Source organism: Prionailurus bengalensis, chromosome A3, assembly GCF_016509475.1.
Source record: "Prionailurus bengalensis isolate Pbe53 chromosome A3, Fcat_Pben_1.1_paternal_pri, whole genome shotgun sequence".
Lineage (NCBI taxonomy): Eukaryota > Metazoa > Chordata > Mammalia > Carnivora > Felidae > Prionailurus > Prionailurus bengalensis.
The window spans coordinates 45,084,769-45,108,647 of record NC_057354.1 but is presented as its reverse complement, the minus strand read 5'-3'; the positions used below and the strand labels follow the sequence as shown (position 1 = coordinate 45,108,647).

Genomic DNA, 23,879 nt, shown 5'->3' with positions numbered 1-23,879 from the left:
AGAACTTTCCCAGCTGATTGGCATGGTCTCTTGGTGATGGCTAGACCCTCAGATTGTTTCAAAGCTTTAGCATCCAAACCACTCTTCTGCAAAATTACGATCCTAGAGGAAAATCTACAGGCTAGCTTCCTTTGAGTGTGGGAGATTGTTTCTTTGCCCACAAAGAAAGTATTGCAAATTCACAGATGGAAAGTTCACACTTAAGGTCTGGAACGGCAGCGGCAGCAGGGCTGAGCCACCTTTCTATTCAGGATATTGGCATGGCTTCTTCTCTCCTGTCTGATGGTATTTTCCATATCCAGAGAGGAGTTTCATTTCATTAGCTAGACTTAAAAATGTACCATTGAAAAAGTGATTCTGATGTTACATTAAATGCCATAAATATTGTATTTCTTCAAACCTGAGAGTATCTGTGCCTATGTTTTAAGAAATCAGTGAATGAAGATTCTCACAGAGAATCTAATTCAGTGGTAATCCTAAAGAAAGCAGTGTATTTTGGTTAAACCAACCTTTTACCATGAACATTGTGTCAATTTGGGGCAGGAGAACCCAAAGTCAGTCTTTTTCTTCCCATATGTAGAAACAAAGCACCTTTTTCTTTCCAAGATCTCTTGCGACCTCTAGTGGTCTCTTTAAGAAAATCAAGTCCATCATTTCTCAATCACCTATTCCGTTTTAGAATTTTAGGATGGATTTTAGAACCATTTAGTTTCTACTCCTTGGAAAATGTCATGATTTTTTAAATGATGGAGGATTTTTAAACCCTAAATGACTTCAAAGCATATTCAAGGCCAATAAGAGGCCCTTGCCGTTTATACCACCAGGATCTGATCCAAAAGTCTATCTTGGCACACCGTCACTCCAGTTGAATTGTTAACCAGATCTTATTTGCTGGGTCACTTACCAAGACTCAAGAAGACCAATGGTGAAATTCCTAATTTCACTGTCCCTTCTTTTGGAGTGCTTTGATTCTCATGACCTAAGCATCAGAAAATTCATTTGTATGAAAGTACTCAGAAGTTCAACTTAAGTGAATTCCAAAAAAAGCATAAGGCTGTCAAATGCTTAATAAAAATAATTGCTTTAAGAGGTGAAAAGTTAGTATTTAAAAAATCACCAATCTTATGTTTTAAAGTCCTAAATTTTCTTCATCTATTTTACATAGCAATAATGCTCACGCAATTTGGTTAGCCTTTATTATCAGCAAAAAAAGCAGTACTCCATTTTAGTTATTCTACAACACGGACTGACAGCACATAATCATTCCCTGGCAAGTCCTTCCCTACCCCTCCCCAAAAGACTTGAAAAAGGTAGGTTTCCCCCCAAAAGTACTATTCCAATAGTTTCTCAGTCTGAGAACATCTCAAATCCACCACTGAGTATTAATCAAGCCCACTATAGATTATAAAGGTATGTCCAGAAGCAGTCATGCTTTATTTCAAACATTGTGCAAATCACAGAACAGTAACTTCAATAATTAGTGTCTAAGTAGAGGGGACGATTATAGCACAATTTTCCACATGGGTAAATCAAAGAACCAGGACTGGGAATTACAGTGTTAATTCCCTGGTTCTGAACATGTTGCTAGGTAAATGGCAGAAGGATAATTACATCCCAAACCCTTCCCTGGTCTACTGTCTTAAGAGCTATGTTCTTCACCATTAATTATCAGTGCAAGTAACTGTTGATGAAAACAGATGTCAAAAAATCAATGTGGGAGAAATAAGAGAAATGAAGCAGCCTAAGAGGACACATACAGTCACACCCATCTGACCTTCTGAAAAGGCTTTTTTCCTGCATCCTTAAGGAGGGAAATGATCCACATAAGTGCATTTTCTGACTACCTAAAATTCTACACCTGCTAGAACCAAAACTCGAATGTGAACATTTTGGACAGAGGGCTTCTTAAAATGTATCACATTTCTCTACCTTCCAACAAGCAAAAATATCAACCATCATAATGTCACCATTCCCTCATGAGTTCACTACTATATGCTAAATTGTCTTTTATAAATGTCCCTTCCTCCTTACAAAGTATCCACTGTCATCTTTTTGCCATGAGGACTATATTCCTCCTCTGATCTGCTACTGGCAGATTTTCTGTAGGCTGGGCAAGCAGGACATTTCACCATCAGAGGCTGAATGAGAAAGACCTCAGGGTCAGGGATCAGGAAGGTTTAGTTCAGGCTGGGACAGCCTCATCCCCTGGAAGGTTGTAGTCCGTAGCCCTAAAGTTTTCAAGGGTAAAAGAAGGAAAGGAATAAAGGTGTGGGTTGGAAAGAAGAGGAGAGAGACTAACTCTAACTACCAGTTCCACATGCTTACTAGGAGCCAGCACTGGGCAGGGCACAGCCCACACCTTTTCTCGAGCAGCCTACACCCTGAATCACAAGTGGGGCGTTAGTGAGTAGATTAACAAAGATGTTGCCTTACTAAAAGGTGAAAGAAATTGGTGATTTTTAGATATGCTGCCTCTGTACATGTCAGATGTGGTATTGGATACATATACAATTATTACAATAGATTATATAGAATTATCTATAGATATTTTATGTTCTAATTAATTCTATAGAATTATCTATTACAATAGTAAATAATAATACAAAAACATCTTGCTGAATATCTATGCTGGAGTACTTAAGCTTTAAAATTCCTCAAGAAAATGACAAGATCCAAATTTGGTATGCTGCCTACACACTTTACGACAATACGGAGCTTCTGGGTTGGTAAACGCATGGAAATTTGGGAACAGGGGCCCCGCTCCCTTCCCTCACACCTTGCCCTGTGCTTCTCTTCTGACTGTTCCTGACTTACATCCTCTTATAATAGACTGGTGACCTAGCAAGAAAAGAAGGAAAGAAAGAAAGAAAGAAAGAAAGAAAGAAAGAAAGCAAGCAAGCAAGCAAGCAAGCAAGCAAGCAAGCAGGCAAGAAAATACTTTTGGAAATATGCCTCTCTCAACCGCTGTTCCCCTCTACCCTCCCCCACAAAACTGTCTATTTATATACACATGTGTGTATAGTTACATACTCACATAGAAAATTGCGACCAGTAACTTTATTTGGCAAAAATGTCCTAAGGGCACCTGGGTGGCTCAGTCAGTTAAGCATCCAACTCTTGATTTTGGTTTGGGTCATGATCTCATGGTTCATGGGTTCCAGCTCTCTGTTGGGCTCTGCGCTGGCAGTGTGGAGCTCGCTTGGCATTCTCTCTCTCTGTCTCTCTGCTCCTCCCCCTCCTCGCATCCTCCCCCCTCAAAATAAATAAACGTTTGAAAAGATGTTGTAATTTGAAAATATAATTCGTTTTATTAAATGAACCCATCCCCCAAACTAATTAGCAAATGGCAGAATAAAATGAGAGATTTTTAAATGGAATGAAGACAAAAGTTTAGCAATTATTAGACTACTTATGAGAATTTAAGCAACCAGTTTATGTAAATTTCTCATGACATAATTAAAAAACTGCCTACCTGTGAATACTTTTACATTTAAAGAATGTAATTTCCTAAAGGGCAGGAGGACCTATTTTCCTGCGCTGATTATAAGAGAAACTTCATAAATCAGGAAAGAGGATTGGAGAGGTGTGAGAGAATCAATTAAAAATGTTATTTTAGGGGCACCTGGGTGGCTCAGTCGGTTAGGCGTCCGACTTCAGCTCAGGTCATGATTTCACAGCTCACAAGTTTGAGCCCTGTGTCGGGCTCTGTGCTGACAGCTCAGAGCCTGGAGCCTGCTTCGGATTCTGTGTCTCCCTCTCTCTCTGCCCCTAACCCACTAACATTCTGTCTCTGTCTCTCTCAAAAATAAATAAATATTTAAAAAAATTTTTTTAATGTTATTTAAAAAAAAAAAGATTTCACTCACAGAATTCCTTCTCTTTAGAATGTGTTTGGCTTGTATTAGCATTCATTTCATGACCAAAGGGGTTTTTTATAAAGAGAATTATAATGTTGACGATTTAGCTATGAATACAAAAAGTAAATAAAAATGGTTTTCTATGAGGAATTTTCTTTCTCTTGTCCTAAATTAGGGGATAATGTGTATCTGAATTTATTTTGCTCCTTGGTAATATTTTTTTTAGACAAGTGCTGTCTGGATCTCAGAATGCAAAGTAAATGCTCTATGTGGAAAGTGAAAATGGAATCACTTTCCATTGTTTGCATAACGTTCTGCCTCCTTCTCTTTGCTTTCCTTCATCACCATACTTCTCTAGAGAGCAGTGGATATCCCCTTGCCTTCACTTCCTTACCTCTCATTTATTTGGTTCACTGCATTGTGATTTCCAAAACTCAACTCTGCCCTTCAAGGACAGACAAGACCAGATCCCAAAGCAAGGGGATGGAGGTAGGCACTGGTGACTAAGTGGCCACTGTCGGCACAGAGGAACCAAAGAGATGAGCTTGAGAGAAATGGCCCAGGTCCTGGGAAGACAGAGGTCAGAACCATAAGGACAAGAGAAGAAGAGAAGCAAATGAGGATGGGTGAGGATTAAGGCTGGAGGCTTGGGTGAGGGCAGTGTCAAGGCAGGCAGCCACCTCCCTCTTACCCAAAGTTCATTCAACTTGTCTTTAATAGATGAAGAATTCCCCAAGTTTTTATAATTTTCTTCCTTAAATAAGTTTTGGTAGGTTGTGTTTTTAAAGGAATTGGCCCACTTTATCTAAGTTGATGAATTTACAGAGCTGTATTCCCTTATCCTTTTATGTCTGTAAGATCTGTAGTGATATCACCTCTTTCATTTCTGATACTGGTAATTTTCTCTTTTTTCTCGGTCAGTTTGGCTAGAAGTTTATCAATTTTATTCAACTCATCTGTATCTTTTTACATTTCCAATGCAATGGCCTCTTTTTGGACTCAAATTATTTGATTTCCCTACATCTTTTGCCACCGTAAGAGTCTGACTTCTACAAGACTCCTCTCCCTCTCTTCTAGTTCTCTTCCTTATTCACGCTCATTTTCACCATTCAAAATTCTGCCATAGGCCTCTGCTTTTTCACTTAAAAAAATTTTTTTTTTCAACGTTTATTTATTTTTGGGACAGAGAGAGACAGAGCATGAACAGGGTAGGGGCAGAGAGAGAGGGAGACACAGAATCGGAAACAGGCTCCAGGCTCTGAGCCATCATCCCAGAGCCCGACGCGGGGCTCGAACCCACGGACCGCGAGTTCGTGACCTGGCTGAAGTCGGACGCTTAACCGACTGCACCACCCAGGCGCCCCTGCTTTTTCACTTTAAAATCTCTTCCTGGGGTGCCTGGGTGGATCACTTGGTTGAGTGGCAGACTCTTGGTTTTGGCTCAGGTCATGATCTCATGGTTCATGAGTCTGAGCCCCACATCAGGCTGACAGGGCAGAGCCTGCTTGGGATTTTCTCTCTCCCTCTCTCTTTGCCCCTCGTCTGCTCTCTCTCTGTCTCAAAATAAACATTTAAAAATAAAATATAATAAAATCTCCACAACTAAACAATCTCCTTTATTTTCTTGACCTCCTCACTCATGAGAGGACCTATATTTCTACCTCCCAACTGTCCATCTAATGCTATTATTTCTACTTTTAGCTAGTGAATCCCCCCATACTTGAAAACCTGAGTGACCGTGAACTCATTCCCATCTTTCAACTTTCCCCCTCAAACATTTCTTTGCATCCATGCACCTGCCCCAACCAGATCTCTTTGACTTGTCATTGCCTGAATTCCAGCTAGAATCATTTCTTGGCCATACTGTTCTGTTCCTCCCTTATAAGCCACTGACCACATGAAAGTCAGTTATCCTTCACACACAGCCCATATGGTGCTCCATGCTGGCTTCAGGGTAAAGGCTTCTCGTTGTGATTCTTCCTTGGCCATCCAGTGGCCTACTCTTGCTCTGCACACCTTGAACAGCAGCCACAACTGCCTACTGCCTGGTAATAGACACTCCAGGTGCCTTCCTGCCTCTACACCTTTGCCCAATCTGTCCCTCTGACCGAGCTCCGGCTTGTCCCTTCTGACCAGATTCAGAGGCTGCCTTCTCTGTGAAGACTTTTTTATTTTAAATTATTTTTTTAATTGAGGTATAATAACATATAGTAAAATGCCCAAGTATTAAGTTGGGTGAGTTTTGGCAACTGCAAAGCCACCAATCAATACACAGAGCACTACCATTGCCCCAGAATTCCAGTCTCACTCTTTCCTCCACTAAAGGCAACCACTGATCTGCTCTGTCTCTACAGATGAGCCATTTGCACATCATATAAGTGGAGTCAACAGTATATGGTCTTTGTGTCTATGTCTGCCTTCTTTTACTCAGCATGAACTGAGATTGACCCACCTTATTGCATCTATAAGTAGTTCACTGCATTTCACTGCTGATACTGCACCACAATTTATAATGTAAACATTTACTCCTTGATGGATATTTAGATTGGGGGCAGGGGCAGAGAGGTTTTATATGAAGCTGTCTTCATCCTTCTCTGTCTTTTCCTCTTCTAAGCCACTTAATAATATCAATAAGAATAATATTTCATTTCATTGGGCACTTATATGTGACTGGAAGTGCTAAGCACTTGATTTTCCTCAGGTCATCTGTTCATTGCAACAATCCCAGGCAGTAGACAATACCCTCACACCCACTGAAAGGCAGGAAACTGAGGTCTGAAGAGGCCAAGTTCTCCTTTTCAGTTAACCCATCTGGTGAGTAGTCTAATCAAGATCAGAATAGAGATCTATCAGGGCACATGGGTGGCTCAGTCAGCTGAGCGTCCGACTTCAGGTCAGGTCATGATCTCACAGTTCGTGAGTTCAAGCCCCATGTTGGGCTCTGTGCTGACAGCTTGGAGCCTGGAGTCTGCTTTGGATTCTGTGTCTCCCTCTCTCTCTGCCCCTCCCCTGCTTGTGCTCTGTCTCTCTCACTCTCTCAAAAATAAATAAACATTTAAAAAAATTTTTTTAAAAGATAGAGATCTGATGCCATTCTTAATATGCCATAAATTCTTAATATGCCATAATAGTATATGCCTGGTAAATAGTAGGCTCTCACCTTTTAAAATTTTAAATGTAATACTTTCTAAAGAAGTCCACAATTTATGGCAACAATTGACCCAAGAAGATGCAATTTATTCCCCACTGATAAAACCAAGCAACCACCTTTGTGAAATGATTTCATATGCATTTTTATTTCAAAAATACCCTTTTATTTTGCCCACAATTTTGTGAGTCAGAAATCTAGGAGGACTCAGTTGGTCAGTCCTTGCTTAGGGTCTCTCCTGTGGCTGCAGTCACATGTCAGCTGGGCTCCAGTTACTGGGGAAGGGGGGTCTTCCTGGCTGGGTGTCCACAATGACTCATTCACAAGGCCAGCAGGCAATGCTGACTGTCAGTGGGAGCCTAGCTGGGGCTGTCGACCCCAGGACCAACATATAGCCTCTCTGGCACACCAGTCTCCAAGGCCACATTGGAGGAGAGCTTGAAGGATAGAAGATGGTGTTGTAGCCATCTTTGGAAAATACTCTCTGCCACTGCCATCTCCTTAAGACTGCTACACTTTGGGGCATGTCATGGAGCCCACCGAATGTTAAAGAATCCTCTTTCACTGACTGTTGGAAAATAGGTGGGGTCTATTGGGAAAACTAAATAGGCGGATTCATTTTTATGTTTATTTGAAAATTATTTGACTCAGCGTGGGGCCAAGGATCGTGTGTTTTCAGAAACCCGTAAGTAGTAAATGCACAACTTTGCTGGCCACATAGCACCAAATGAGTCTCATCAGATATTCATGCCTGTAAATTATGTCGTCAAGGGGAACTGTAAACATCTCCAAATGAAGTAATACTTATGGGTATTATAAAACAATTTAATCCAGGCTCTAATCACTTACAGTAAGAAATGGCATTTTAGCAACTCTGCATAAGGTAAGTGTCCGTGTAAAACTCAGGTAGGAAAAGGCACTGCTTCAGCCTTACCTGGCATTGCGAATGTGCAGCTGAGGGTAATGATTTTCTCTGCAACATATGTGCACGGCAAAGTCCTCATCATACATCAGACTCGGAATGTTCCCCACTTGTTCAAACACTGTTATGAGAGTCGAGCCTAAACCACAGAGACGAAGAAATGTGGCCTCACTTTACCAAGGAATAACTTTAGGGCTTCAGAACAAAGTGTGACTTCCATTTGAAATTGTATTTTAATTATTATAATCAAATAGTCACATTATACATTCAGGACCTAGAGACCATTCTTATTCCCATTCCCAAAAGCACCATTTTAAGCATGAATTTCCCATTCTGGAGACTGGGGACAGGAGGTAATTGAGCAGACCTTACCTAGGCTCATGTAGGATGGCACTATGAGAAATATGAAGTGTAGTTCTGGCACGGCCTTAAACACAGCCCTGGCAAGGGGAAGAGAGGGTGGGACAGGTGTTAATAATAAAGTAATCCCATTAGCTGGCACCTGTTTGAGGCAAATGCCTTCACTAAACACATCCGATGTTCATAAATCCACATGGGCTTCTTTGCTCCTTGCCTGTAATGGGAAGAACATCTTCAGGGCAATGTCCTTTCCTTCTCTACTTTTCCTTATAATCCAAATGGCCTCTTTTCTGTCTGTTCCACAGAGGTAGAGAGAATAAAGAGTGCCATATTCATGTGGCACACCAGATTTCTACTGACATTAACCTTTGACCTGGCATCTGGATGGTCTGGTGTGACATTACAAAGTGCCTTGAAAGCTGAGGCCACCACCCCCAAATGTCTGTGCAGGCTGTCAGAGACACATCGCCATCACCCAGTAGCCCAACTGATCATATTTCGATGCACCATATTATTCAGGATGCTTCTGCATTCTGTCAGGTTAATAAACATCTCTAAAGAGAAGACTGAAGAAAACTATTTTTAGAAAAATCCAAACCTGTGATGCTTTATTCTTCCCTTATTTCCCCCCCCCAATCCATTTTTTTAAATGACTGCACTGTTTGCCTCAAATGATAGTAAAGATGTGTGTCAGAGGGAGTGTCAATTCAAAGAAATAAACTGTTTTCTTTCAGAAATGTCACTCTTATTCCACATTGATGCTTTAATACAGCCATGAATTACAAGATAATTAAGCACCTCAAAGAATTTCATGTCCTTTGGAAATATTTTTAAACTATGCACACAATCTCTTTTGTGTCATTTTGGCATTAACGTGTCTTGTCTATGGTGCTGCCTGCCAGCCCCCTGATGTCACCATCTGCAAGACCCCAGCCACTCACCGAATAATCTCTCTGCAGCAGCCAACAGAATATTCATCCACGGCCACAAAGAGGTGCATGAACAACGTGTTCAAAGGCTGCACAAGAAAAGAGCACATGATTAAAAGCTGAGTCACCATTCAGGCTATGTCAGAACAGGGTTGGGAGATGGGGGGGAGGATTTGGGGGCGGCCGCAAACTCAGAGCTGCCCCCTTTTGTGGGTGATATTTTATGTCTGAAGTGATGAGACACTCAGGCAGCATTCAAGCTTTCCCCCTGACTCCATTCCCTGCCTTCTGTCCTCCTAGCTTAGAATTATTCAAGGAAACAGGGACTGTAAATGAGTCCAATGCATCCAGCGCATCTTCCTGCCCTCACAAACGGGCTATGGGCAGGGAAGTGCCTGCAGGGGAGTGAAATCGATTATTAACTCAGTAGTCTTGTCCTCGGGGGTGTCTATGCCAAGTGAAAGACAATCACCCTTTCCCCAGGGCTCTTGAGTCAGCAGCTGCTGCTCTATTCAAGTGACACAAGAGAAAGATTCTCTTATGAATTTGAAGGATGGAAGGCAGATGCCACGTTATGAATCCAATGACTTGTTTTGTTCAACATTCCCAGAGTCAGAATCAAATATTACTCTTGGGATCCAGAAAACCTGAGAGCTGGAAACTCAAAGTAGCAAGATTCGAAGATGACTGTCAGGCTAAATCTTTCAAGTTTTTAAAGAACTTTGTCCCCTAAATTCTGAAGACATTTTAAGTAGCCTCAATAATGAGCAGCTGTTCCATACAGCCACACATTGGTCCGCTCAACTCAGTACCCCTGTGTTTATGGGAAAATCTTCAAATTCTAGAGATACTACAAATGTGAGACTAGTTAACTGGTGAGGGTGGTGCTTGCACCTAGATCAGGATGACAGGAATGCTTGAAAGTGCCTCCTGTTTTCTGAGCAATTTTATAGACAGCCTTGGGTTACCACCTGCACATCCGTGCCTTGGTCTCCCTCCTGTTGGATAGCGCATGCCTTAGAAATACTCAGAAGGAGGGCCACCTGGGTGGCTCAGTTGGTTAAGCATCTGACTCTTGATTTTGGCTCAGGTCATGACCTCACAGTTCATGAGTTTGAGCCCCGAGTCAGGCAAGTAAGGCTCTGTGCCAACAGCATAGAACCTGCCTACATGGGATTCTCTGTCTCCCTCTCTTTCTGCCCCTCCCTTACTCATGTGTGTGCTCTCTCTCAATATAAATGAATGAATAAATAAAATAGAAATACTTGGAAGGAATATCAAACATAAAATGGGAAGAGAAGAATCATGAGTTTGGTTCAGGAGTTGAAAACTCCCAAAAGGCCAATAACACAAACCCTACAGTCCAGATGGGAACAGCCACAACACCACTGTATGCATTTTCCATGTGTTATCAGCTAATCCCACAACCACCTTACTTAACATCTGCTTTACATGCTGAATAGGACCAGCCTTAGGAGTACATGGCTTATTACTTGGCTGATTTATCTTCCAAATTCTCTCTTCCACCAAGAATATTACAATTCAAGATTTATTTCTTAGATTTAAGATAAAAATCATTAGTTACTTCTGTTGCAAATACCCCTGGGATTAGTAATACATTAGGCCTTAAGGCTCTATATCAATGCTGTCCAATAACAAAATAACTTGAGCCACAAATACAGGTCACATATGTAATTTCCCAGTAGACATACAGAAAAAGAATAAACATGTAAGATTAATTTTCAATATATTTTATTTAACCTAACAGACTCAAATTATCATTTTAACAAGTTATCAATATAAACATTGTTAATGAAGTGTTTTACACTCTTTTTTCCCCCTAAATACTTAATATTCAGTGTATATTTTACACTTCTAGCACATCTCAATCATACTAGCACATTTCAGGTGCTCAACAGCTACACATGGCTGACGGCCACCATACTGGATAGCTAAGCTCTATACTGTTGTAGGAATTTAAAAGTAGTTTTTAAAACAAAATTTTTAATGTTTGTTTATTATTGAGAGACAGAGAGACACAGAGCACGATCAGGGGAGGGGTAGAGAGAGAGGGAGACACAGAATCCGAAGTAGGCTCCAGGCTCTGAGCTGTCAGCACAGAGCCCAACGCAGGGCTCGAACTCACAAACTGCGAGATCATGATCTAAGCTGAAGTTGGTCACCCAACCAACTGAGCCACTCAGGCACCTCGGAATTTAAAAGTAGTTGAAAGAGAAACAATCTTAAGAGAACAAACAAAGGAACAAAAGAGGAAATATTTATGAATAATGGTATTAATTTATAATTTTCAAAACGGTAAAATCATGATTTTAATGCAAACATACAATGAGCACATATCTGAGATTTATTCAACCCATCAATTAATGAGGCAACCAGTAAGATGATAAAAACAATTCGTTGCACTTGAGGAGCTGGTTACTTTAGGTATTTTAATGAGGGAATGTTAGAATAAGGTTGCTAGGCTAGATATAAAATAGTTAATGTCCTATGAGGCCATAAACCATAGCCTTTGAGGTTATCTCTTCCACCAAACAGAAATCATTTACACCTCAAATGGACAAAAATCTACAAAGCTAATCACTGTTCCTATAGAACTGTACAATATACAATAGCTCAGTTAACAGAAAGTCAAAGATACAAGCCTTGGATTGAAAGCATCATTTGGCTTATTTCCAAGTTTGAGATAATTTTTGTGAATATGATAACTGGGTGTTTGGGGTGGTGAGGAACAGGAGGAGTAGAGGACAAGGGGGAGACATCATGTAGCTGAATAAATGCTGGATAATGTGTTGGGGCGCACATGGGGGTTGTACTGTGCATGCACACAGGTGTATATGGGGGAAAAACTCACTCATTCACACAACTGGCATTCCCTAGGGCTCTGGGGCCACATTCTTGAATTCCACTAACAGGCAAACATACTACCCACAGTCGTGGCCTCTGGCTCTCCACAGAACTGGGGCCACACGCTGGCTTGGCTCTGGCAGGCTGAGGGCAGGGAAAGCTCAGACTTGGCACCAGCTACCAAGTCGGGTTGCCAACAAGTTGTAACGTGCCCATAGCTAGAAGACATAGAATGAGCTAGAGTCCAGAACGACACCTTAAAAGTTACAGAATGCAACAGGAACCTGAAGCTCTGCTATCACCATTACACGGTGTAAAAAGTGTAAAGGCAGGTACCCTCCCAGCATTCCAAAGACTTCACACACTGAACCGAAGTGGCCATTGATATAGATGGATGGATAAAGAAGATGTGGTACATATATACGGTGGAATATTACTCACCCATAAAAAACGAGATCTTGCCATTTGTGACAACACAGATGGACCTAGGAGGTATTATGCTAGGTCAAATAAGTCAGACAGAGAAAGATAAATAGCAAATGATTTCACTTATATGTGGAATATAAAAAACAAATGGACAAACAAAACAGAAACAGACGACAAATTGGTAGTTACCAAAGGGGAAGGCGGTAGGGGATGGACAAAATGGGTGAGGGGGAGTGTGAGGTATAAGCTTTCAGTTATGGAATGAACAAGTCATAAGGATGAAAGGTACAGCATAGGGAATACAGTCAATGGTACTGTTAATAGAGTTGCATGGTGACAGGTGGTAGCTACACTTGGGTGAGCACAGCACAACATATAGACTTGTCCAATCTCTATGCTGTACACTTGAAACTAATGGTAACACTGGGTATCAACTATACTTCAATAAAAAGACAATTAAAAAAAAAAGAATTTGGACACTGATGTTGGGAGCAGTGTGGAGAACTGAGAGGTACATATCTAACGCTCCCACTGATTCCTTGCTCCCTCCTAGTCCTCCCAGCACAGCATGACCTCGGCCTTGCTACCAGATGACTGATCTGACTATTACCTCCCTTTTCCTATCCCCTCTTGGGATGCTCTTGGACTCATCTTTCTTCCCTGCCAGCTAACTTCATTTCTAACTGTCATAATGTCACATACCTTCTGTTGTGAGTTTTCAACTACTTAGTCTCAAAACTGGAAAGACATATATGCAAACATAGAACTTCCCTTCAAAATTAAGGCTGTTCTAATAAGCATTGTGTGTAACTGCTTACCGTGCATGGGATTTCAGGGTCGAGCTCCCGGAACACGGATACCCAGTTGTCCTGACTGGAGACATTCCAGTTGGGATAGTCCACAAAGGTAGCCTGGGCCATTATCTCCTCCTTGTCATTGCAGAGGGTAACAGCAAGGTTTGCCTTTTCCCTGTAGAAATGATTAAAGGTGCACACATGACTAAGATTACCAAAAGGGAGACAAGGAGGTATCATTTTTCCCCCTTCTTTGGCTACTGAAGCCTAGCAACCACTACATAAGGTATAAAACCTCTGGAAGAGGTAGGAACAACATGGCAGCAACTTTGAGAACAGATCTTTCAGGACATCTGTGCTACTAACTACATTTTTATTGAAAATTACATTTCATTATAAAGGTGTTATACTTACATGAAGTGTCCAATACCCTTCCCTTTGAGATTGGGGAAACTGACTGCAGTTTTCCTTATCCTCCATGTTGCCAATTCCACTGTGTTGGCCTAAACATATACAGTTAGAGTGGCCCACTGTCCATGATTGCCTGCGGCTGAGAAGGTCCCCAAACATGGGACCATTAGGGCTACAAATCCTGAGCAAACTGGGATGAGTTGGTCACCTGTGCAAAACAGTGAGGCTAAGAGTTCAGCCCCACCTCTGTCAGCCATCTCAGCCAATTTTTCCAAACCCTAAGCCCATGCCCCTGGGCCAATGGATTCTTACGGGATATGAAAATCTATCACCTGACCCAGCTGTAGAAATGGAGACCCTGAGGGGTCTGGTTTAAGCTAAGGCCACAGAGGAAGTTTAATAAGCACAAGGAAGGGGAAGCGAGGGTCTTCCAACTCTTATTCTGGTGGCTATCCCAAAGGGACATCTTGAGATCAGGTCCTTCCCAACTGCTACCCTGTCATGTGGCCCGGCATGACAGAAAGAGTGCTGACTTAGAGACAGCATATGATTTACTACACAGAGAACCAATTGTATACAAAGTGAGATGCAGTTTTCACTTTTTCAACTGAGTGAAACCTACTGGTATCTTAAGTTGGAGGAAAAAGATGTAAAATGTTCCTTCAAAACTAAGAAGACAGCATGTAATTGAAGGAAGAGGAGAAAAGATAATGGACAGAGTAGAAAGTGCTATATGCTTTCCAGTTATATTTTCATCATAAAAGCAATGAATTGTGACTACAATCAAAACCAGTAAGTACTCACAAGAAGAGAAAAACAATTGGAAAAATCATCCTTAATACCACCTCCTGTAGATGACCAAACAGTGTCAGTATTTTGGTTTCTATCTCACCAGACTTCTCTCTTTTTTGAGAGTAATTATCAAACGAAATGTATTTTGTGTGTTTTTAAAAAATGGAGGCACACAACCCATACTGTTTGTAGTCTGCTTTTCTCCCCCACTTGACAGCATATCATTTTACTAGATCCAATCACCAAACTGCAGTCTCTCACATTTGTGCACTTCCTATACTTATTTTCTTCAAATCAGTTCACTTTGGCTTAAATAAGACTATTTCAATAGGAAATGTACAACAAAATCACAAATGGAAAACCAGTATCCCTTGCCATAAATAAAACTATAAAAATATACAACATTTAGAACAAAAATTGTTCTTGCGTGTATTGAGACAAATCGCCTTCGGCACTATCAGAGGCATAGGCATCTTCGGGAAACACTGTGCTGGAGATGTCAATCTCAGCACTTACAGCCACTGTCCTCTCTCATAGGAAGCCCACTCTTCAGCCATGGGGGACTCCCTCAGGGTGCACCTGCCCCAAAGACCCCACCATAGCCCTGGCTATCATGCAGAGAAGACAGTAGACTGCCCTCAGGTCCCAAGAATATACTATCCATACAGGGGGTGCATTAGCAAAAGGATGCAGCCTCCCAACCTCTCCATTCTGATTCGCTGAAGCCCTACCCTTCTTCCCACTCCTCCAGTGGCTCCCTTCAGCTCCTGGTCCTCAGGGTTCCTCTGCCGGAGGCTCCCAGAACCATGACCTACTACTCCACAGTGATAGTCCTCACTCTAATCCAGATAAGAAAATGCCCAGGGAATGGGACCTGACAATGATGATGAAGGAGGAAGTGGGCAAGAGCTGGGACAAGGCAGCTGCCATCCCCTCAGGCAACAAGGGAAATGTGTTCTTGGAATCCCAATTTGAACTTGAAACACATTTATCCATGGGAACCTAGGGTGGTGGTTGGGCTCCATAGTACAATTAGCACAGTACTATACCACACAGACATTGTAGATTAAATAGACTTTTGTGGGTCTGCCTGGGAAGCCAGCCATGAATAACTTCGTTTCAATGGGAAAATGCACTTCAATTTCCAAATGGCCAAGTGCAAGAAAGTAACTTTTGTAGCATTATCATCCTTTTGTATACATAATTTCCAGTTCTTATTACCTCTTAACATTGTCCTCTATGGGACAGACAAAATTATTGTGAGAGCAAAGAGAAATGAAGAAAAAGGTAGAGGGAGGCTTGTTTTTAAAAGTTGGATTTAGAATTATTCTTTGAAATATGCCAAATTAAAAAAATACACCCACACACGTATATATTTCACACAAAATACATTAAAGCTCAAGGATATTATCCAGCAAGTGAAATCAGAGGTTTTTTTTTTTCATTAATGTCTCATTTGTTCACTTGTTTAGAGAATTTTCCAAGTTCAGCCAAAATTCATTTTATTTAACTACACTTGATGGAAATCTTGGTGAAACTGTATCCCCATTTTCCACTTTATTAAACATCACAGGTGTTCCCCAAGCCTATCGTGGTTTCTGCCACTCACCCACCCCCACGCCCCCGCTGTCCTGTGACATGTGCACTTGATGTGGACAATTCTTTTGGCCCTTTTCCCCACTCATCTGCTATGCCGAATCTTCTCATTTTCTCCCCTAACATTTAGCAGGGTTTTTAGGTGAGGTCAGTTGTATTCATTCCCGTATCTGTGACTGAGCTGGCAGCTAATATAACAAAATTCAATAAACTAGAAAAGAAACCACCTGCTCTAAGCCTTGAGGTTGGCCTGGCAAAAGGTGATGGGCCTTACCTAACATGAAAAATGAAAGACTGCATGGGCTGGATAGCAGATATTTGGCGAGCTCCAGGACACTGATGAAAATGTAAATTTACCTTTTTTTTTTTTAAATTTTTTTAACGTTTGTTTATTTTTGAGACAGAGAGAGACAGAGCATGAACGGGGGAGGGTCAGAGAGAGAGGGAGACACAGAATCGGAAACAGGCTCCGGGCTCTGAGCAGTCAGCACAGAGCCCAACGCGGGGCTCGAACCCACGGACTGCGAGATCATGACCTGAGCCGAAGTCAGCCGCCCAACCGACTGAGCCACCCAGGCGCCCCTCATTTTTTTTTTTTTTAAGTAGGCTTCACACCCAGTGTGGAGCACAATGCGGGGCTTGAACTCACACCCCTGAGATCAAGACCTGAGCTGAGATCGAGACAGATGCTTAACCGACTGAGCCACCCAGGCACCCTTAATGTAAATTTACTTTTACTTCTAAAGATATGCTGACTTCTGAGGTAAGTCACAACCTTTTTGGTTATTAGGATACGATTTTAACCTTAAAAAAAAACAAAAAACTTTCACTACTCCATCCCACATGGTGTAAATTATGCTTTTCTTATCTGCCAATTCAGAAAAGATACAAACACATTAGACATGTAAATTTGAGGTACTCTGACAGCCACTCCAAGACCTTATACTCTAAGCAGGGGTACAAAGCTCTTTGAAAACAACTGGCTATCAAAAACTTTCAGGTAATTAGTATGTGTTTGTGTGTAGGATTTGAGAAAACAGACTTGTGGAAGGTTCTTGAAAAAAAAATCTGTAGAAAGGCCCCAATTGTAATCCCACCCACATCCCATATACCATGTTCTGAATACCCCATAAAAGGATGGGCCCTTGGCAATTGATCACATGGGTCACTGGTGGTCACGAGGACAGCCAAATCACATCCGCTCCTGCTCAGGCCAACTGTAACACACTTCACCCCAGGAGGGGCAAGTCAGACGTGCACACCTGCTACCAAGCTGGGGGATTATAATTTATTCACATGCAGAAGTTTATTCACGTGGTAAAGATTCAAGACTCATTAAGGTATACAGTGGCCCCTAACACTTGTTTTTCCATCTCAGAGGCAATTACACCTCCTTTTGTACCATGTTCTAATGCTTGTTGCTTTCTTTTAATGTGTATATGGAAGAGAATTCCACTGTACTCATAAAGCAATGCCTCATCCTGTTCTATGGTTGCTGAGTTGCTGAGAAAGGAAGGGCAGGAGAATAATAGAAAAGCTTGCCTCTATCTGACCCTGGTCCCTGCTCTTATAGGCAGAGCCAGAGGGAAGGGGATACAGCAGCTATGAGCACCTCCTAGGAGCTAGGCACCGCACTGTATTTAATAACTTTTTTTCACTGTCCCACTCACCCTATAAATGAAGTACAACTGTCCATTTCACAGATGAGGTTATTAACTGATTGTGCAAAACCTCCAGGCTTAGGGAGGTTTTGCACAATCACATGCCTAGTAGTGGATTTATTCATTAATGCAAAAAACACTCACTTGAATACATACCAAGTGCCAAGCTTTTTCTGGCTCCATGGATACAGCAGAGAACAGGCCAAGATCCCTGCCCTCATGGAGCTGATGTTCTAATGGATGGAGGCAGGCCAATTAAAAAAACAAAACAAAAAAAAAACAAAAAAACCCCACTAAACTAAGATGCACAGAATGTCAGGTGGGGACAAGTGCTGTGAAGAAAAATAGGGGAAAGAGGATGAACCATGCAAGTATGTCAAGTGCAACGGGGACTACTCCATAACTGTAGGATGAGGCACAGATGTACCTGGGGTGCTCCAGGAAAAATAAAGGAATCAGTGGAGCTCAAGGGAGGTGAGGTCAGAAAGGAAAAGGGTGGGTTCCACACCAGATCCTGGCAGGGACGTGGCAGACCAGTGGAGGGTTTTGAGCAGGAGCACGACAGGATCCAGTTGATGTGAATGGTGCTGCTCTGGCTATTATGTTGAGAATAATTTGCTGGGGCAGGAGGGGGAATGGGTGAGGGCTGATGCCAAGGCGGAAGCAGAAACCAGAAAGGGGCAATAGTAACACTCAAGTGCACCAGGCTCGGATCGGACCTTGGCAACAGAAGCGAGGTAGAAAGAAGAGCCCAGCTTCTGGATATATTCTGTAGGTGGAGCAGACAGCTTTGCTGGTGTGGGATGTAGGAGCAAGTATGAAGGTGACACCAAGGTTTTGGTCCAAGAAAGTGAAAGGCTGGAGTTGCTAGAGTTACCGAGATGGGGAAAACATGGGGTAGTTTGGAGGCAGGTGATGATCAAATGAATGGTGAAGTACCTACTAGGTATCCAAGGGGTGACATCCACCAAGAAGCTGGATACATGAATTTGGAATCTAGAAGATTCTGTCAACAATGTTAGCTGCTTTCCACATTTAAGTCATAAATTCACCCAGAATTGCTTTTTTCCTTTTTTTGTATGACATGAGGTTCGTATTTACATTTATTCTCTTTTCCATATGGGTAACAAATTGTCCCAGCACCATTAATTGAATGGCACATTCTTTCCCCACTGGTTTGGTCATCCAGTTTTCATGTATGCATGGGTCTCTCTCTGGGAGCTCTGATTCCTTGGCCATTACCACACTGTCCCGATTACTAGGCCTACCATGAGTCTTTAGTTGGGCTAATCTCCTCACCTTATTTTTCTTTCAAATGGCTCTGGCCCTTTGCTCTCTCATATGAATTCACACACTTTGTCAACTTCAACAAACAATCCTAGTAGGATTTTGACTGGAGAAGAATTGATTTCTTTACAGTATTGAATATTCCTATCCAAAAACATGGTTTACCTCTTCATTTACTTAGGTCTTCTTTGATGTCTTTCAATAAAGTTTGATAATTTACCCCATAACATGCTTGGATGTATGCTTCCTGGGAGGGAGGGGGAGAACCTCTGAATACTACCCTCCTTCTGAATAATACCTTAAGAGTACTTTCATTCTAATCACGCACCAATTCATCTATTTTTGTTGTGTATTTTACCTTATTTATATCATATAACTATTTATATTTAATATCTATATTAGATTAGTTATTATCGTTATTGCTTTATACAAGTTAGATTTTCTTCTTAGATTTACCAACATATTTACACATATATTTGTTTACTTTCCTTTTTGTATCTTGGCCTTCCAGCTAAGAAATTATTCCTTTTGCCTAGAGTATATTCTGAGGAATTTCCTTTATACAGATTTCCCTAGTAAACTAACTCAGTATTTTGCTTGTCTGAAAATGCATTCATTTTCCCCTACGTATTGAAAAATTGTTTCACTCGGTACACAATTTACTTTGATGCTATTTTCTTCCAATACTGAAGACATTCTACTATCTTCTGGCTACCGTGCTTCTAGTAAGAAATCACCATTAGCCTAATCTTCAATTGTTTACAGGCAATTTATCTTCTCTCCCTGATAACTTTTCAGATCTTCTCTTCAGATTTGATGTGTTGCTGTTTCATTATGATGAGCTGAGGAATTCTCTGTGTGTTTATCCTGTTCGGGATCCAGTTTTCTGGATCTAAGAATTGGTGCTTTTCAACAATTTGGAAAGTTATAGCTGTCAGCAATAATCTCTTCAAATATTGGCCTTTTCCACTGCCCATCATGTCCTTCTAGACGTCTGAATAGATCCAACTGTTAACTGTTCCATTCTTACCTTTTTGCCTGTCTCTTTGCACTGAATCTGGATATTTTATTGGTATTTGCCCCCCCTCCCTGCCCCATTTGCTATTTCTGTCTTCACCTGTGTCTTTTACAATGTTTAAGTCATCCAATGAGCTTTTAATTTTAACTATACTATTCTAGATGGTTTGACTTTTTTTTCAAATCTCATTATTCACTTTTTTTGGTCTTTTTAAATGTATCTTTTCACTTTAGATGTAGTAAACATAGTTATTTTATATTCATTGACTGAACTCACATCTGAAGTCTTTGAGAGTCTGATTCTGCTGTATATTGTTGATTCTCACTAACGGTGCCTGTTACCTCGTATATTTGTGATTTTTGACTGCGAGCGTGTATCACTTACAACTCCATCTATGAGTATTATTTAAAGTCTGAGTTGAAGCTCCATCCTTCAGACCTGATTTTCATTATTTCAACCAGTTTCCTGGACACACTACTAATCTGTGACCAGTTTTAATCTAATTCACCACTTTATTCCCTTTATTCAGTCTATCGGTAAATGAACATAGTCTTTGTCTGAAAATGGACTCATTATTTAGGAAGTTTTGAAGCTTTTCAAGCCACACAGATAATTAGCATGGAACTCAAATCAACACATGCTTACAAATTCTTGAAGGATTTGTCCCCCTTCATTCCATGCTGAAGTTGAAAAGGCTAGTTTTCTAACTTTCGCACTTCAGGAGTGAGCTGATGTCTCATTCATCCTTACAACCCAATTTTATACAAACCCAATTTTATACAAAAGGATCTTCCCTCCTTAGGTGGAGGGAGCATTTACCTTACATTCTTTGCAAAGCTGTCAAAACAGAAGCAGGAGATTTCTAGAATGTAGCAAAAATCCTCAAGGAGAGGGTGGCATTGATTCCTGCTATTTTCCTACAGTTTCTGATTTCATTTTGATAATGTTCTCTGCACAGTCCTTAACTTTTGGGTTGGCATATGTGGGGTGTATTGACATGTTGTTTCCCTCCAGAGGACATTGTTAAGGTTTTCAATCCACCAGAGTGCTAAAAAATGGAATAATTTCATTGATATACATAGATATTTTTTAAAGCATTTTATACATGTTGCCCTAATGCTCTACCACAAAACTGTGTCAATTCACATTACATTCATCAGTGTGATCACCAGAAACTACAAATTTTAATGTCTTAGGCTGGCCTTTGTTTAAACATTTCAGTTGTATTTAATATGAAGCTTTATAAAATTCAAAATACTTGAGCTGTTTCTCATCTTTTTCAATAAAAATAATAAGGAATAGATTATAGGATACTTATATTCTGGTGTTTCCTCCCCACCCACCCACCCCCCCAAAAAAAACAGAGAAAAAAATCTATGTGTATTTTGAAGTTTAGAGGAACACTTAATAACAATGGTTAAGAGCAAATATGGGCTTTGTTACTTACTAACTGCTTGACCTTCGGCAGGCCTCCATTTTCTGATCTGTAAAATGGGCAGGATAGTGTCTACCTCAGCGTTGCAAATAAGACAATATTGGCAAAACACAGAACCTGACAGAAAATAAATTCTCAAAACCGGCAGCTGATATTATTAACTTACCCCAAGATTCTACTAGTGGGAGAGGCAGTTGAGATTTGAACCCAAGTTTGCCTGAATCCAAAGCCCATGAGAAACCCTTTCATTTTGCAGGCTGTTATGGAACTTAGAGGTTGGTTGTTCCTGGAGATCTTCTGCTCCACAGGAATAGATTTTCTTGCTGCTCACTTCCTGATCATAAGCCCCATAAAGACAAAGGAGTTGGGTCCCTTCCAGTGTGTGATAAAATTGATAAATATTCCTAGGTTACTTAGCTACATACTTACAGAAGATAGATGATATTTAGCCTCCCAAACAGCTTCTGGGTAAATTTTCTAATGAGGTTTTTGATACAATAAATATCCTGTGATTCTGTTCTTCGGCAATGAACCACTTCTACCTTTCCTCTTGGTGAAGTGAGTACTGACATTTTTTATCCTGTCCCAAAAAAACAGAAAACAGTCCACTGTTAATCTGAGATGACAAGCCCATCCAGTTACAGTACTTACAAAACTGGATGTGAATTCAATTTCCGTATGGTCAGAATGAACATAGTATTTCAGTGCTGATGGGACAGTTTCCCCTGGGGGTTGGCTATGACGAACGACTGCCATTGCAAACCAGCCAATGTGTGTCTCTCCAGGAGAATGATGTTTCTGAGAATTGGCTCATCTAGAAATGTCTGCAACTGTACTCTTTGTTTCCAACAAAGCTGCTTTAAAATATTCTAACAATAGGATTGAAAAACATTGAAAGGAGTTATTACTGATTCAGAATCCTCTTTATTTAATTGGCCACCATGGCATGTGGTCAAGTTACAGGGGAAATACTGACAGCTTCTGCCCATGTTCCAAATAGAGTTCCCCAAACTGTAGCCCTGAAAAGCAACAGTCCTGAGAGATATTTTGAGACAAAAAAAGTTCTTTGGTCAATTAAGTGTAGGAAATGCTGCTTATGATGGCCTTCCTGAGGGACCACTATGCCCATAAAAGTCTTTGAGAAGTTCCATAATAAAGTATCTCCTTTCCCAGACTTTCCCACACCCTTTCTGAGAAAAATTTCTAATGACAGCAACATTGGAGAGTTTAATGTTCCAGAGGGACACTTTGGGGAATGCTGCTGACAGGAACAGCAGGCCACAAACTGATTCTCTTAACGTCTCAATATGTGTGTGTGTGTGTGTGTGTGTGTGTGTGTGTGTGTGTCTATTTCCTTCCTCCTTCTGTCTGTCCTTCCGTTCCTTCCTTTCTCCTCCTTTCTTTTCTCCTAGGGAAAATAATTTTATTAGATACTGGCCAGTATGCTCAAAACAGGCACATTAATTTTCACCCTAGGACCCTAGGAACAATATAGAGCACTCCCAACACCTCACGGCAGCCCCCATTTCACTCGCCCCTCTAAAGGTAACCATAATTCAGACTTCGATCACATAGATGATCTTGGCCAATTGTTGCACGTCACATAAGTGGGATTACATAGTGTGTATGGTTTTCTTTCAAAACACAATGTTACATCGTGTGACTTTTTGTTATTGCTGTTGTTTAGAGATGTCAGTGCAGTTTTCAATGTGCCAAGGTACCAAAGAACTTGAGCACTGCAGGGGTCTGAGACAGCTCCTCCTTCGTCAGATGAGGGAACTGAGGCCCATGAAGTGAAGTGACTTGCCTCAGGACACGTATGTTTGGTCAGAAACAGAACCTTTGGCATGTGCTTCTAGTCCAACTCCCTGTCATTCCCCCTGTTTAAGTAGCTTGCAGGCTGTCTCTGTGGGTGAAGGTCCCCCTGCCCTCACGGTCCACTGGTGTTCACATTAACTGCAGTTTGACTGCTCTTAACCATCAACACTCAGATGGGTAAGGGTGCAAGGTGTGGGGTCATGCAAGGGAACTTAGAAAGATAGCAAGTGGCAGCCAAGAATCCTTACCCAGTGGCTTTCTCCTTGGTGAATTCATACCGCCCTCAACTTGCAGGGGCCTCCATTAGCCCCCGCAAAGCAAACCCAGATGCCCTACGTTGTCCAAGCTCACTGAAACTGAAAAGAGTCCAAAATGCCAATTTATTCATTTACAATGGGAAAGTCAACAGCCAAGCAGTCTAGATGTTTCTGCAGCCCAGACAGTTAACAAACAAGTCATGTAAGCTAAATACAAGTCTGATTTCCTCTCCTTTGAGAGAACAAGGTGTGCTATCTGGCCACTTTCTTGCAGCCTTGGTATCAGGGTGGCTGAGATGAACT

At 41.2% G+C, this 23,879-nt stretch overlaps 1 protein-coding gene across 2 annotated transcripts in view; it reads right to left on the bottom strand.

Moving 5' to 3' along the window:
* The window catches only part of CFAP61 (cilia and flagella associated protein 61), a 285,028-nt gene that overhangs the window by 255,004 nt on the left and 6,145 nt on the right, over nt 1-23,879 (bottom strand). For both annotated transcript variants that reach the window (XM_043602984.1, XM_043602985.1), the window contains exons 2-6: nt 21,931-22,081; nt 13,326-13,476; nt 9,229-9,305; nt 8,300-8,367; nt 7,940-8,066 (exon numbers count right to left, since the gene is read on the bottom strand). In XM_043602984.1, coding sequence (XP_043458919.1) covers nt 7,940-8,066; nt 8,300-8,367; nt 9,229-9,305; nt 13,326-13,476; nt 21,931-22,073 — 566 coding nt within the window. In that variant the 5' untranslated portion in view covers nt 22,074-22,081. The remainder of the gene's footprint in view (nt 1-7,939; nt 8,067-8,299; nt 8,368-9,228; nt 9,306-13,325; nt 13,477-21,930; nt 22,082-23,879) is intronic.